This window comes from Aptenodytes patagonicus, chromosome 25 (assembly GCF_965638725.1).
Source record: "Aptenodytes patagonicus chromosome 25, bAptPat1.pri.cur, whole genome shotgun sequence".
Lineage (NCBI taxonomy): Eukaryota > Metazoa > Chordata > Aves > Sphenisciformes > Spheniscidae > Aptenodytes > Aptenodytes patagonicus.
The window spans coordinates 797370-813141 of record NC_134973.1 but is presented as its reverse complement, the minus strand read 5'-3'; the positions used below and the strand labels follow the sequence as shown (position 1 = coordinate 813141).

At 63.7% G+C, this 15772-nt stretch overlaps 2 protein-coding genes across 2 annotated transcripts; both read right to left on the bottom strand.

The window, feature by feature from the left end:
• Positions 1 to 2733: 2733 nt before the first annotated feature.
• RAX2 (retina and anterior neural fold homeobox 2) lies at positions 2734 to 4924 on the bottom strand. The gene is made up of 2 exons (XM_076359476.1): positions 4682 to 4924; positions 2734 to 3177 (listed from the first exon to the last, which is right to left on the bottom strand). The coding sequence occupies exons 1-2, from the start codon at positions 4922 to 4924 to the stop codon at positions 2734 to 2736; spliced, it is 687 nt and encodes a 228-aa protein (XP_076215591.1).
• Positions 4925 to 13089: 8165 nt separating this feature from the next.
• Positions 13090 to 14664, bottom strand: LOC143170902 (complexin-3-like). Its single transcript, XM_076359574.1, is given in 5 exon segments — positions 13090 to 13317; positions 13669 to 13756; positions 14402 to 14511; positions 14514 to 14588; positions 14590 to 14664. Coding segments are annotated over 5 exon segments (576 nt in total).
• Between the last annotated feature and the right edge of the window lie 1108 nt (positions 14665 to 15772).

Genomic DNA, 15772 nt, shown 5'->3' with positions numbered 1-15772 from the left:
TGGGAGCGGGAGGGCTCCTGCTCTGCTGCGAGGGGCTGGGAGAACCCTCCAGTGCCCCCAGCGCTCCCAGTAGCACCCAGTCCTCCCAGTACAACCCCAGGCACAGGGCTGTGCTGGCCCCATCTGGGCAGCGAGCGATTTCAGGACAGGATTGGGATCTGGGGGGGGGGGGAAATGCCTTTTTGCTTGGATTTTTCCCAAATGTGGCCCCACGTGCCCCCAGGCCACAGATGATGCGGGGCGTGCTCCACCAGGTCTCAACCAGGGAAAGCACCAATAAAGAGGGAAGGGCAGGCAGCTCAGCGCTCCTACGGCTTTCCTGCATTTAAATGGCATTTTTTTGGGCCAGAAGTATTGCCTTTTCTGCACTAAGCACAGCGTGGCAGCGGGGCACCCATGGGAGGGAACTGGCAACTGACCCCTCCTGCGAGTGTACCCCAACATCCCCCACCACGATGCTCTGGGATGCGCCAGTGCCACCCCATGCAAATTAGCTCATTTAAATAATTCGCATAACCCACCAGCCCCAGGGACCCAGGGAGATGCATCCTCATCCCGCAGCCTCTCCACACCCTCGCTTTTGGGTGGCAGTTGCAAGACTGGGGGGGGGGGGGGGCGGGGAGCACCCTCGCCCCAATTAGGCTCCGATCAAACGGGTCGGGGGGTGCTGAGCCTCCCACTCTCCGCGCCAGCCGGCTTTTGTTGGCGCTCGGGAGGCCGAGGGGTGCCCCGGGCTGGCGCCAGCCTCGGCAATTATGTCATGTGAAAAGCGCAGCCCCCATTGAGCGCGTCCCTTCCCCCAGATCAAACCCCATTACTTCCGCGGCCGTTGCTTCATTATCTCCCTGCCGGAGCACGCCTCTGCCGGGGCTGCTTCATCTCGGCCCCGGCCCATTAGCCGGGCTGGGAAGCTGGAGGAGCATCGATTATGCATTTAATGGGTTGTTAAAAGTTTAATTGTCACTAACGAAGCAGACGAGCAGCAGCAGCCGGGGGACGAGGGACAAGGAGAAGGGTCTTGCCGGGGTCAGTGCCTTGCCTGGCCCTGTGGCATCCCGGCCGGTCCCACCTGACCCCGGGTCTGTGGGGACGTCAGAGTCCGGCCCTGGGGCTGTTGGATTGGGGTGAGATCCCCTGGGGTGAGGGGGCTACAGCTGGGGGTGCTGGCACTGAGTGGGGTCTGGCCCGTGCAGGGATGCGGGGGACACAGTGGGGATGGGGCTGCCCCAGCAAAGCCCCTGTTTGTGGCTGTCGTCGGGTCCGAAGTGGGAAGATTTTCTGTGGAAACATCTTGTTTTGGTGGGGGGGTAGGTCCGTGCTCGCCTCGCTTCCCCAGGGATCCAGGGCACCCCAGGGACCTGAGGCACACCAGGACATCCCAGGGACCTGGGGCACCTGCTCACCCAGGGCTGAGCCCCCGTCTCTTGCTGTCCCAGCTGTACTTCAGCACCTCAGAGCCACTGCGGGCTCAGCCATCTCCACCGGAGCTGTTCTGGCCCTTGCCGCTACCGTGAGGGTGCTGGTGACGCTGGCTGTGCCCTGAGCCCCGGTGGGCGGGCAGGCAGGGTCCCCCTGGGGCTGCAGAGCCACGCCGGGGACCCCTTGAGATGTGGCACCTTGCCACCACCACCCTGCTCCCACCTGGCAGGAACTGCTGGCAAGGGGTAAACCAGCCTTGGCGCAGCCCGCCACCCCCCACCGTGGGGACCCCAGGGCTCCTGGCCGGCCCCTTCCTCTCGCCAGCCCCATCCAGGGGCCACGGGGGTCCTGCGGCCACCCACCCTCCCGCTGGCACAATTACAGCAGCTTTGTGCCGCCAACATGTGGCCGGGCGGGCACTGCTGGGGAGCAATTAGGGCAGGTGGGCGGCAGGCGCAGCCCCCAAGGGATGGCCAAGCAGATGCCCCTTGACAGACCACCGAGGACGTGGCGCGGCACAAAGCCGGTCCCAGCCTGCAGCCGGGGCTGGATCAAGTCACCCGTGCCTGGATCCGGCCCCAGCCCCACATGCAACAGCCCAAGGGAGCGGGGTGGGAGGGTGCCCGGGGATGATGCTCCCGCATGGCCCCTTGGAAAGCTCCTTCCCGGCAGAGGCTCCGCAGCCCCAGCGTGCTAATGAGGGGCACCGCTAACAAGCAGCACGGCGGGCAGGGCCCCGGCAGTGCCCGACTCCAGCACGCGGCAGTCGTTCAGCTTATCTCTTTACTCACGATACAACTGTCTTCTCGGTGCCGGCGCATCTACAGGCACAACTGGCGTCGCACCCCAATGCGGCTAAAAAAATCCCCCCAAGTACTCCCTATGAAACTAGAGTTTTTCTGTTCGGTTTTGTTTAAATCTGCAGCGTTAAAAAAAAAAAAAAATAATAATGGGAAGGGGAAGGGGTGTGGGGAAAGGAGGTGTCCGACCGGGGGCGGTGGGTGGCCCGGTGGCATGGCTGGATGCCTGAGCCTCGGCTGGATCCTCAGCCCAGGCTGGTGCCTCAGCAAGGCAGAGGGGCTGCAGGCAGCTGCCGGGGTGCTCCCCTGTGGCGGGGTCCTGCCAGTGCCACGGCTCACTCCCCTGCCACCGACGGTGCTGGCTCGGCAGGGGGAAGATGCAGACCGGCATCCCTGCCCCGTGCCGGCTTTGGTCCTGCTGAGCATCCCACCGTCACCTGCCTCGCCCACCCCAGGGCTGAGCCAATGCTGGGGGCAGGATCCGGGGGCCGGCGGGGCGGGAGGGGAGTGTTCATCAAATGGGCTGCCAGGTCTTGTCAATGGTCTGAATGTGCTCCTTGGCTTTCATGCGGAGCGAGGCGATGCTGGAGCTCCTCTGGTCCACCTCCTCCAGCGGGTACTTGTCCACAAAGGTGGTGCCACACTGGTAGGGTGCGGGGGCCATGGGCTGCATGCCCTGTGCCATCGGCGGGGGGGTGTTGAGGAAGGAGTGCCCACCGTAGGGGGGCTGCAGGGCCTGAGGGGCTCCCATGAAGCCAGGGATGCTGTGGACTGTGGTGGCGCTGGAGATGGGGGACGTCAGCCATGGGTCGAGCGGGAGGGAGTTGCTCATGGGCCCCACGTTGGGCGTCATGGGGGGACGATTGAAGGAGAGCACAGGGGTGTCGTGGAGCTTCATGGAGCTGGCCTCCATCTTCTCCTGCCGCCTCCACTTGGCTCGTCGGTTTTGGAACCAGACCTGCGAGGGGAGAGCCAGGGTGAGCCCCACTGTGCCCAGCCAGTCTCTCACAGCGTGCCCCATGTGCTGTGCCCTACGCAGGGTGCCCCAGGCGGGGTGTCCCACGTGCTGTGCCCCATGCAGGGTGCCCCACACGGGGTGCTCCAGGTGGGGTATCCCGTATGGGGTATCTCATCCTGCGTGGGGTGCCCTGTGTGTTGTGTCCCATGCGGGGTGCCCCACAGGGCTCCGGCAAACCCCAGCACACTGCACACCTCTGCCAAACCTCTCCCGCAAACCCCAGAGACTGAGGGCATCTCCGAGGGGTGGAAGGTGAGATGTGTCACCGTGCAGCCCCTGCCCTCGCTGCTTTACATGAACGTGCACCCTGGCCCCGCAAACACCCATACAGTCCTCGGTATAATGTTATCCGGCCTTCAAAAGCCCTTCGGTAAAAGCTTTTAGAAGCCAAACTGCCACAGTTGCACCAAAACCCAGCAGGAATGAGAGAGACTGGCAAGCTGAGGCCAGCGGTGATGTCTTGCCCCACGGGAGCTGCCTGTTAGAGCACTGGTCCCTGTGTCCCCAGAGCTCGCAAGCAGCACGGGGCACAGGCCGTCTGCCACGTGACGCAAAGCAGGAGTAAAGATGAACGGCTGGGCTGAGAAGGGGATGTCTCCCATGGGCTGGTCACAGTTGTTGGTGGGCTATACTGGTGCAAACTTCGTGTCCAAAGAAGAGCAACGAAGCTGGTGAAGGGTCTGGAGAACAAGCCTTAGGAGCGGCTGAGGGAACTGGGGTTGTTCAGCCTGGAGAAAAGGAGGCTCAGGGGAGACTTAACGCTCTCTACAACTCCCTGAAAGGAGGTTGTAGCGAGGTGGGGGTCGGTCTCTTTCCCAAGTAACAAGCGATAGGACGAGAGGAAATGGCCTCAAGTTGCACCAGGGGAGGTTTAGATTGGACATGAGGGAAAATTTCTTCACCAAAAGGGTTGTCAAGCACTGGGACAGGCTGCCCAGGGAAGGGGTTGAGTCACCATCCCTGGGGGTATTTAGAAGACATTTAGATGTGGCGCTTAGGGACATGGTTTAGTGGTGGACTTGGCAGTGCTAGGTTAATGGTTGGACTCAATGATCTTAAGGGTCTTTTCCAACCTAAACAACTCTATGATTCTATGATTCTAAGTGGGATCAGCTGGAGGGATGGGAGCAGCCACCACCAGCGGGGGAAAAAAATCTCTAAAAACCATCTCCCTGCCCAAACGGAGCCTCTGGCACGTGGGCTGTACTGGGACCTTGCGGGCAAACAAGGCTCAGCCATTAAATCTCCTCTCTGGTTTTGGCAGCAGCAGCCGGCTCTGCGGAGATGCCGCTCCCGCCTCGAGCAATGGGGAAACTGAGGCATGGAGCGAGGCGGCGGCAGTGGAGCTGGGAGCAGAGCAAAGCTCTCCAGCACTGGGGTGGTCCCTCTCTCACTGCCCAGGGGATAGGGCCGGGGTGCGGGGGCCACAGGGCGTCCTCCCTACCTGCACGCGGACCTCTGGCAGGTTGACCTTCATGGCCAGCTCCTCGCGGCTGTAGACGTCGGGGTAGTGGGACTTCTCGAAGGCGCGCTCCAGCTCGTGCAGCTGGTAGGTGGTGAAAGTGGTGCGGTTCCTCCGGTGCTTCTTCTTGGGCTGCTCCTCCTCGGCGGCGGCCGGCAGGGTGCCCTCACCGTTCCCCGGCTTCCGCAGCTCGCCCAGGTCCCCCTCGCACTTATTCAGGAACATGGCGGTGCCTGCGAGGGGACCGCGCGGGTTAGCTGGGGCGCGGGGACATCGGACCCTCCCCATGCAACCCCAGGCCGGGGACAGGCGGACAAGTGGACGGATGGATGGGAGGATGGGGCGGCCCCAGAAACAGGTTACACAAAGGTGTAATCCTCTCTTCTGCCACAGTGTTATCCCGGGGCCGCGGCATCCCGGGGACTGACCTGGGCTCCTGGGGATGGTGCCCTGGGCACCCTGCGCTTGGCTCCACGGTGAGATGCGACGAGGCCAATGCGCCCACCCAAAACTAAAAGTCAAATTTCACCTAAAGCTGAGGATGTTATGAAAGCACTGTCACTGAGACCCGACCCGACCTCTCCCCTGCCCTGGCGTGGAGGGGACCAAGCCCAGGTCAGCTCCCTCCTTCCAGCCCAGCTCCTCTCCTCCAGCCTCTCTTCCCTAGGGGCTACAAGTCTCGCCCCGAACCACTGGAGGACCCAATGTTGGTCCCCAAGCGCGGCTGGAGCGACCCAGCGCCATCCCCCGGCTAATAACCTTTTTTCTGCACGCTTATAAGCATTTTCAACCCTTGCAACGTTTCATCTTTAAGCTTTTTATCCGGCATCTGAAATCTTCCTGCAGTATTTGCTGGGGATTAAGGGTCCCTTTCTACCGCAAGGATGTAGGCAAACATGGAAATGGGGCAGAAAGCCGTAATCCTGGGGCACTTCTGCCAAAGGGAAGGCGCTGCATCGCCCAGAGCTGCCGGCAAAAATTCGGCTAATGCCCAAATGGCTGTGGGGAGGGAGAGGGAATGTCGGTTAATTCCGTGAGGGAATAAATGGCTGTCCTGAGAGGGCGGCATGCAGCGGGGTGGGTGTCGGGTGCTGCTCAGGCTGTGGATGTGTGGGGTGTCTGTGCATGGCGTGCACAGTGAGTGCCTGTGCGCGCAGTGGGCAGCGTGGGTGCGAGCAGTGCGTCTGCAGCAGGCGTGTGTCTGTGCGGGTACGGGGATGTGTGCCGTGTGAGGCCTGCCTGCGCGGGCAGGTGCCCAGGGTGCCCGGGGTGTGCACAGGGGTGCGCACGGCGGGGAGCGGGAGGGCACGCATGCAGTGGACTGGGTGTGGGGTGGAATGTGTGAAGCATGTGCGCAGTGTGGGTGCTCGTGTGCAGGACAGTTTGTGCTGCATACCCACCATGTGCAGTGTGTACAGTGCAGGTGCAGTGCGCAGTGGCCAGGGCGCAGTGTCTGTGTGCCGTGCGTGCAGCATGCACAACGCAATGTCTGCACCTGCAGCATGCAGGGCACAGCGTATGTGTGCAGTGTGTGCAGTGAGTGTGCAGCATGCACAGCTCAGTGTCTGTACAAGGAGTGCAGTGTGTGCAATGTGTGCAGGGCGTGCACAACGTGTAGGCACAGCATGAATCCGTGCACAGTATCTGTGGGGACACAGTGCATGCAGCGTGTGTGCAGTGTCTGCACAGTGCATACGGTGCCTTTGTGTGCAGTGCACACAGTGTGTGCAGTGGAGGCACCTGCAGAGCGTGCAGCACACGCCGTGCAGTGTAGTGCACACTGTGCGTGCAGGTGTGCAGCATCTGCAGTGTCTATGTGTGCAGCATGTGCAGCACATCCAACATGTGCAGTGTGTGCCCAGTGTCTGTCGGTGCTGTGCCTGCTGCCTCTGCAGCGTGCTCAGAGCATGCACTCTGAGTGTGCGGCGTGTGCATGCTGTGTAGCATGTGCAGTGCAGTGCATGCACAGGGGCTGTGCGTGCAGTGTGTGCAGTGCACAGTCTTTACAGTGTGTGTTGCAGGCGCAGCGTGTGGAGTGCACGCACAGGCGCTGCGTGCAGCACGTGCCGTGCGTGTGCAGCGCTGTGCATGCAGTGTGCACACGGCATCAGCGTGTGTGACTTTGGGAGCTGCTGGCCCCCCAAGACGCCCCACAGCCCCTCGTGGGGTGTCCTGTAGCCCCGGAGGCTCTGGCCGGATCCGGGTCTGGCCCTGCTGCTGCAGGGGGGCTGCAGTCTTGGGGTGCCCCGGGGGGAGCCGTGAGCTGGGGCAGGGGTGCTGGGTGCTGTGCCCTGGGGTGCCCCAAGGCATGGGTGAGTGGGTGCTGGGAGGAGCAAGGGCCCCGTTGTCACTGCGAGCATCGTGGCATGTCCTGGGGCTGGGGACATGGGGAGGGGACAGGGTCCCCCGCCGCCATCCCGCTGTTGCTCACCCGCTTCTCATTTGCGCAGCTCCACACCTGCAAGGAGAGGGGAGAGTGGGTGAGCACCCAGAGCACCCAGAGCCCCCGCCTGGGGCACAGACCCCCTGGGGGACCCAGCACCCCATCAGGGCCCCCTAGCTGCCCTGCCCAGCCATGTCCCGCGGTGCCACAGGGCAATGGGGGGGAGCTGGGGCAATGGGGACGGGTGAGATGGCACTGGGGGGGACGGGTGAGGCAGGGCACTGGGGGGGGGAGCTGGGGACAAGATGGGGCAGGCGGGAGGAGAGAAGAGGTGGGGCAATGGCGGGAGACAGACACAAGATGCAGCGATGGAGGTCAGGGACAGGGCTGGGGGCAGCCCCCATCGTCCACACCCCCCCCCCCCCCCAACCCCATCTGAAAGCAAAGGAGGCCAAAAACCCCCGGGAAGCAGAGCAAACCCTGGCGTGGAAGCAGGAATGAAGCGAAGAACAGCAAAATAACCAAGCAGGAGTGACCCGGCAGCACCGGACCCTGCGGGATGGGGGGTGTGAGGGGCAGGTCCCCCACACACCCCCATCCTGCTCCGCCTCAGCCTGGTCAGGGTCATGGATGTCCCTGGGCTTAGAAGGGGGGACCCTGGTGGGGTCGGGCTGAGGGATGTTGGCACCGGCCACCCCGTGGTCCTCGTCCTCCAGGGACCGGCCCCAGGAGCCCCGAGCCTTTGCCGCCAGCGTTCTGGGAATCCTGCCTAAAAACGGTGCGGCAGGGAGAGCCGCCTCCCTGCTCCCGTCAGACATTTTCCTGTGGCCGCCGTCATCCCGGTGGCATTTTTTGGGTTTAAGCCCTTAAGCTTTAAAACTGTGCTGGGAACTGCAAGGACCCGAAGCCTCAGGAGGGTTTTTTTCCCCCCATCTACTCGACACCCCGACCCGTGGTTTTCCTGTGGGGGCTGCCAGCCCGGGGGGAGGGGGTGCCTGTTATTAAAGACACCTCAAAAGGCAACAGAAACGGCATCGAGCCCTGGTTGAAGCGGGTAAAAAAGTCGCTTCCCTGGTGCCGGAAAGCAGCAGAGCACCAGCGAGGACAAGTGGCCTCCCCTGGCAGCGGGGGATGCAGCGGGGACAGCCCGGGGACAGCCCTGGCTTTCGCTGGGTCCCATTTTTTTGCCTTCGAAAGCCCATCTGGGTGCCGGGATGCGGCCCCGTGGGCTCCGGCCGCCTGGGATGGGTTGTTTGCAGCGGCCGGCACGGGCGGTGGGGAGTGTGGGTGGCTCCTGCCCCCCAGCCCCAGGTGTAAACCAGTGCGAGTGATGCTGACAGGCACCCGGCACCCGCTCCCGAGCCCCCAGGGAAGGGTGCCAGCCCCGGCCCCGGCCCCAGGCGCACCCCGGGGACACCCGCTCCCTTTTTCAGCCTCTTCCCCCGGCGCTTCCTCCCGAATCGGAATAAAACGGCGTTACCTGCTGGGCCCAACTCGGCTTTTCCAGGAGTATTTAACTTTGCCGGTCCCTCCTGGGAACCAAACAAGCGGCTCAACCTCACCAATCTCACAGCTTTGGCAGCCAAAGTTGCCTCTAGTCTTCTTATTTGTCACAGAACCGCCGTGCTAAGGCTCGGGAGAATCTTTATTTAGTGTTGCAGATGTCACCAAGGCCCCGCAGATTGGAAATGAGTCCAAAGGATTAAGACGAGGTTATTAATTGGAGGCCTTCCCCTTTAAGAATGATTGACAGTTACTTTCTGGACAAGTAATTGCTCTAAATGTCCCCCCAGCGCGGGTCCGGGGGGGTGGCGGCGGACAAAGCCCCGAACTGCCTTCCCCACTCAGATTGTCTCCCCACAAAGGCGTCCTGCTGGAGTTTGCCTTGTAATCCCCTCATTACGGGCGAGGAAAAAGAATTAGAAACAGGGGGAGCGGAGAAGAAAGGCCGGGGTGATGGGGGGAAGGGGGGAGGATTTCCTTCGGCTGCCGTGGCTCTGCCCCGGGGATGGGGTCCGGGGCAGATGCCCCAAGCCTCAGTGGGATGAGGATGCTGCGGTGGTGGATGTCGTCCCCCACAGATGGGGATGGCGAGCCCTGGGGGTGGCCCCAGCGACGGCGTGTGTGGCCCCGCAGGCTCCCGGTGATGCTGCCTGCAGAACCCTGCCTGCGTGGGGACCGGGTGTGGGGACAGGTGTGACAGCCAGCGATGGGCACAGGGGTAGGGACCAGGCATGGGGTCCAGCTGTGACAACCAAGTGTGGGGACCGGGTCTGGGGTCTGGGGACCTGCTATGGAGTCTGGATGTGGGGGCCGGGTGTGAGGACTGGGCGTAGGGACCAGCCATAAGGACCAGGCACCCTGAACAGCCTTGGGGATCTGGTGTGGAGGCCAGGCGTGGGGAACAGCCACAGGGACCAGGGGTAGGGACCAGGCAGGGGGACCAAGTGTGGGGACCAGCCACGGGGAGCAGGCATTGGGCACCATCCATGGGACCAGGCGTGGGTACAAGCCATGGACATGGGATTGAGTACGGGGACCAGGCGTGGGGACACCCTGTGGGGACCAGCTGCGGGGTCCAGCTGTGGGGACCATCCCTGGGGGCTGCCCGTGGCCATGGGCGTGTGGGGCAGAGGCAGCCAGGCTGGGGGGCAGAAATGCCATCCCTCTCCTCCCCCGTCCCACTGCCGACCCGGGGACCCTGGCCTGGGGGACAAGGGGAACATCACGATGGGGGTCCTGGGGTGCTCTGGGTGGGGGTTGCTCCGTGCTGCCCAGACCCCCCCGTCCCCCTGGGCAGGTTTTGCCTTTTCTTTCTCTGCTCGCTTTTACTTTCTCCCAAAAGCTTCTTCCTGCCACCTGCAAACGCTGCTGCCCCCAGCCGCCGTCTCGGCTTCCTCCCACTCCCTTCCTCTCCTCACTGTGGTTCCCCTTTTGGATGGCAAATGTCACCGCAGGGTTTTTGGACCCCCCCCCCCCCCCCCCGTGCTGGGTGGCTGCTGGCCCCATGCAGGTCTGTGCCCTCTGCACCAGAGCTGCTGCCGAGGGGACCCCGCAGCCACCTCTGTGCCCCGGTTTGGGCCCTGAGGCCATCTCGGTGTCCCTCCCGGAGGGGCTGTGCAGCTTCGCCTGCCCCATCTGACACCGTTCTGGGGATAGCGTGATGCTGTCTTGGGGATGGCATGCCACCACCCTGGGGACAGCATGCCACCACCCCAGGGGCAGGCTATCCCCGCACCAGGGATGGCGTGATATGCCTCTGGGGGCCACGCAGCCCCTGGGGACAGGGTGATACCCCCATGCCATACAGAGCTACCAGGGCCCCACCTGCAGCAGGGGTGTGCAGGGGGGAGAGCCTTTGGGGGTGTTTGGGGACATCCCTGGGCACAGGGACGACGCGTAGGGCCAGGGATGCAAACAGGCACCTGGACCTGCCGCTCCCACTAGCCTGGGGCCGGCGCTTGTGCCCATGCCAGCCACCATGGTGGGCGCAGGAGCCAGGTCCCCTGCTCTGGTGGCCCTCGGTGGCTTCCCCCAGGGTGCCCCCACAGCCCAGGCGGCACAGGGAGGTGCTGCCGTGCTGGGACCCACGGTCCCCGGGGTGCCAGGGCTGATTTTAGGAGCAGGGGGCTGCCCAGCTGCCCAGCTTCGGCATTGCTTGCTGGGCGGTGTGCGCGGCGCCGGCCCTGCTGACCGCCTTAAGGTGTTGGCTCATACGGTGGGGGAGGCCAGCAGGCTTATTTGCCAAATGATTATAATTGCCTTTTAGGAGCAGATAGCAAATTGATTTGCTTCCTCGTCCAAGGCCCGTAATCGCTTCATCACTTTAAAATATTAATGCTATACTTCTTTGCTAGTTTCCCAATTACCCTAATTGAAGGCAAATTGGTTAAGAAGGTGCAATGCAGAGTATCAGGGGGTTTAGTTCACTCAAATGACAGTTTTAAACCTCCCTAATCCTATTAGCGGGCAAAGCTGCTAACGCTTAGAGACGCTGCGTCAGCTTACTGGGGCGGTGGGGCCGGAGGCGGGGGTCGGGGCGGGGGGCGGCCGGGGGCCACCGGCCTCACGTGACCAGCTCGGCCAGGGATTTATCACTTTTTTAGTTCATTAAGAGGCCTTGGGCAGGCGGGGAGGCGGCAGGGGTGACCCAAAAGGGTGCTGAGCGGGAGGCAGGTGGCAGCGTGGGGAGGGCGGGGGGGCAGGATGATTAGCCAGGAGACCTGGCAGAGGGTCCTGACCCAAATCCCAGCCGGCACTAGGAGCCCCCACGCAGCCCCACTGGGAGCTGGGCTGCCTGTTGGGGCGGGATGGGGCCCCGGTGCGGAGCGGGGATGGAGGAGCCTGCCGTGATGGGGCGCATTGGGGACCTCGGTGCCACCGTCCCAGCTGCTGGCACTCCGTGTCGAGCCCCAGCCCTAGGGAGAGCGGGGACGTGGGGTGGGAACAGGCTGTGCCGGGTGCCACGGCTGCTGCCGCCCCATCGGGGGCCTGGCTGGGGGACCGGTGGGGACACGGACAGCCCCATCCCATGCAACACAGGTGGATTTTTGTGCCCGAATGGGAGATTTTGCAAGTTCTGAAGAAAGGCTGGAGAGCGGGGATGGTAGCAACAGCAGGGACAGCAGGGATGGTGGGGATAGCAGGGATGGTGGGGATGGCAGGTACAGCGGGGCCACCAAACAGGAGTAGGCTCCCAGGTGTCCAGCCCTGGTGTGCCTGTCACAAGCTCCCTGGGATGCTCCAGCAGTCACCAGCCCCTTGACTGGTACCTGGAGGGGTGGGTGCCTGGGGGGGGGAACCAAGCACCTCGTGCACCCAGAGACCTCCTTGCTGGAGCTCCTGCAGCTCTGGGTGCTCCAGCTGGGGTGGCTGAGACCTGTGGCTCTTGTGACAGCGGTGAGCTCCGTGGCACAACTCCCACCCCACCTGCGTGGGATTCGGCCGCCCACTCCCAGCCCCACCACCGCAGCCGTGGGCAGCCCAGGGCAGGGCCAACCCCGCAGGCCTTTCTGGAGCAGATGGCCCTGACGCGGGGAGGACGGAGGCGGCTCAGTGCGTCCTTTCTTTCATGCAAACACAGCGTGACTCCCCCGGCAGCTCCTGCTCTGGGAGGGAGGTGCCGTTGGGGCCAACGCTGGCGGTACATTTTACAAGGGTTCAGCTAGCTTAGTCCTTGGGGACAGGCGACTCAGGCAGATTAGACCTCACTAAAATAGGTAGGTATTAGTGATCTCAGCAGCCCCCAGCCTTCCGGCGCAGCGGTGTTTAAGCCAGTGCCGCTGCCGAATGCCCGGGAGCAGGGGCAAGGGGCAGCGGGGCACCCTGGCCCTGGCCAAAGGGACCCCCTCGCTGCCTGCACTGGCAGGGGGATGCTTGAGGGGGGGTTCAATGCTGCCACACCACCCCGCCGGTGCTGCCCCCAAGGGATGCCCCGGGGAGGGGGGGGGGCACTGGGTCGCACTGGCTCCCGTGCAGTGCTGGGGTGTGGCTGTGCCTGGGGGCTGCTGCAGAAGGGGGATCCAGATCCAGCAGCCAAATTTAATGGGGTGGGTGCTGTCTTGAGGGCATGTGGAGCAGCCTTACTGCAGCGGTGTCATCGTGTCCCCCCCCACCTGCCCAGGACAGGGTTTGTGCGGACGATGGGTATGGCAGGAAGACCAGACTGGTGCTGGCAAATGGTTTATTGAGCCAAATGGTGCGCGAGGTCCCGGGGCTGATTCCTGGGGGTGATGGAGCATCAGGGACCATCGCCCGCCCTGTCTGGGGGCTCACACCAGGGGCACTGTGGGGAGGGGCTTGGCCAGCACAGCTGGAGGGGACCCAGGCGTCCTGCATCCCAGCACCGACCCAGCGCACCCCGGAAAAGCAACAGGGAATGGTTTTGGGGAGGAAAACCCACCCCCAGCACATGTATTGTGACCCCTACCCCCAGGTAGTGGCAACCGTAACACCCGCATCCCATTGCTCCCAGGGGGGCAGTGGGGGGGGGGGGGCAGGGGCTGAGCTACATCAGGGCGCACTTCTCCTTCACCTCATCCACGCTGCCCAGAGCACGGTCCTGCAGCGCCGGCAGGTCCACCTCCCGCAGCTTTGTCAGGAAAGCGAAGGCCCCGGCGCCACCTTCCTCCTCCTCCTCCTCCTCCTCCTCCTCACTCTGCACCATGGCAGCCAGCTCCTGCAGCAGCTCCACCGCGCTGCCAGCCACGTGCAGCTGAGCATCATCCCGCTCGTCCTGCATATGGGTGGGAGACAGCGTCGGGGTTGTGGGCAGACCTGGGCACCCATCAGCCATGGGGTGGGGGACGGGGGAGAGCAGGTCCCTCAGGGCCAGCCGGGCACTGTAGGGGTGTTGGGGATGATGGGGGGGACGCCAGGACTGTCCAGTTCCAGATTCGGACGGCTGGACGGACACGTGGGCGGGCAGATGGTGCAGACGGAGACAGCAGCCGTTTGCTGCCCTCTTCAGGAATCATCTTCCATCCTGGGGAAGGCCTGGCAGCCGCCCGGCCTGGGGCTGTCCCGGTGGACGGAGGATCCAGGGGAAGACCCACCGAGGTCCCACCGTGGGCGGGCTGGTCCTTACCTGGGCCAGGTGGTACTTGTCCCGCAGGTGTATCCGCACAGTGACCCTTTCTGCCTTCCTCTGCGCAAAGGCCTTGTCCCGCTCGATCCTGCAGCAGCAGGCACCACACTGTCACCCCCTGCCTCACCAAGCCCCCCCCCAGCATCACCCTGGTTCTCCAGCAGCAGCATGGCCATGCCAGCCCTGGGCCAGGGTTGGAGAAGAAGGGGATGCAAAGGTCCGCAGGAGGGTTGCAATAGGGATCTGGGGGCAAGGGCCACATCCTGCCCCTCCAGCCCCAGCACCCAGCAGAGATGCTCAGTGAAGGTGCCCATTGGAGGGACTTGCTCCTCCTGCAGCCTCTCAGCTCCTGGATGCTGGGCCACTGCGTCCCCACAGCACCTGGACCCAGGGAGGTGGGACCTTAATGCAATCCCATGCTGGCCCTTGTTGTCACTCGGCTCCATGGGTGCTGGGCTGGCACCAGACAGCCACCACTCCGGGGCACTGACACCCGGGGGTGCCCCTTGTCACCTACGGTGCACTGAGCCACTGTCCCAGCACTGTGCCAGCACCCATGGGGACCTCTTGTGCTGCAGGGAGAGGTGCTGAAGGACACCCGCTCTGCCCCTGTCCCTTGCCCTTCCTGCCTCCCTGTCCCTGTCCCACCCTGGGGACAGCCCACAGCGGGTGGGGCCCCAGTCCTGGTGCATGGGGCACCCCAGTGAGCCCCCAGCCCTGGCAGAAGCCTTACTTCTCCTCCAGCAGCTGCCGCTGGTACTCCTCAAACTCCTCACGGGCCATGTTGTTGGGCAGCGTGGCCGCCTTGCCATCCTTGGGGGGGCTCCTTGGGGGGCTCCTTCTCACCCCCCCTGCAAGCTCTTCAGGGCGGCCGTGAAGAAGGCAGCCATGGGTGGGCAGCTGTGGCAGCCTGTGTCCCACGGTGCCCGGCGCCACCGGGTCCCTGCCTGGGGCTGGCGCCTGCAAGGTCAGCGGGACCGGCTGCCCCAGGGGCATCGCGGATCAGGGGCGGATTAAGGCATTAGAAGGGAAGCCACAGCCACTGGGGTGGAAAGACCTTCCTGTGCCGCTTGCTGCACCCAAGGGTGCTTGGGGGTGACAGCAGTGTGGGGGGACAGCGGGGTCCTGCCCCACTGGGGTGATGGGGAGGTGGAAAGAGCCACTGAGCCCCAGCGCACCCTGGATCAGGCTGAAAGTCCCCCCATTGCACAGGCCCCAGTGGAGAGCAGCACCCACAGGGCTGGATCCTGCTGGGGGGAGCCCTGCGCTGTTGGCACCCAGAGCCACCCACGCCGGCACACAGGGGGGGGTTGGAGGTGCAAGAAGTCAGCGCAGAGGAGACACAAGAGGATTAGCCAAAAAAACCCAATCGAGGGTCAAAGGACTGGAAGGAAGACGAGGAGGCGGGCAGGCGCACACGCACACACACACACGCGCGCGTGTGCGGCCCCGTGCCCCCATTAATCCCGGCTCCACCGAGATGTCGAGATTGCTTGGGAGCTGGCGGGGCCGGGGGCTTCCCGCTGCCAGAGGACGTGCCCCGCTCCCATAATCTATATGCAAGCAATTCCCATACAGACTCTGATTAAAAGAATAATCCCCGGCTGCGCAGAGCCCCGAGGGGAGAGAGGCCAGGCTGCGCGCGGGGGGCTCTGAGGGCCAGAGCTCCCGGGCCCCCCCCCAGCCTTTCCCTGTGCTTTGCCAGGTCCTAAGTGAGGGATAGGCCTAATTTGAGCCCAGAGGCTTAAAGATGCTGTTGAACTAATTTCTTTGGTTTAATCAAAAAGCCCAAATCCGGGTGGTTTAGCTGGCTGCGCCCGGTGTCCCCGCGTGGGGCTGGGTGGCTGGAGCAGGGCTGCATCGGGGTTGAGGTTTCATCTTCCAGCAAGCAGAGATGTCCCGTCCTGTCCCCTGTCACCAGGAGGGGCAGCTTGAAGGGACCCCACGTGGGGCACCCACCATCTGGGGCTGAGTGTGGGGTGTGTGGGGCATGGCCCCGCTTTGGGGGCTGCTCTCCCCACCCCAGCAGGTCGAGGGAGATCAACTCCATGGGAACTTTCTCTGGGCTGTGTGGTGGGAAGAAGGACCCGTGCCAGGATGGAGG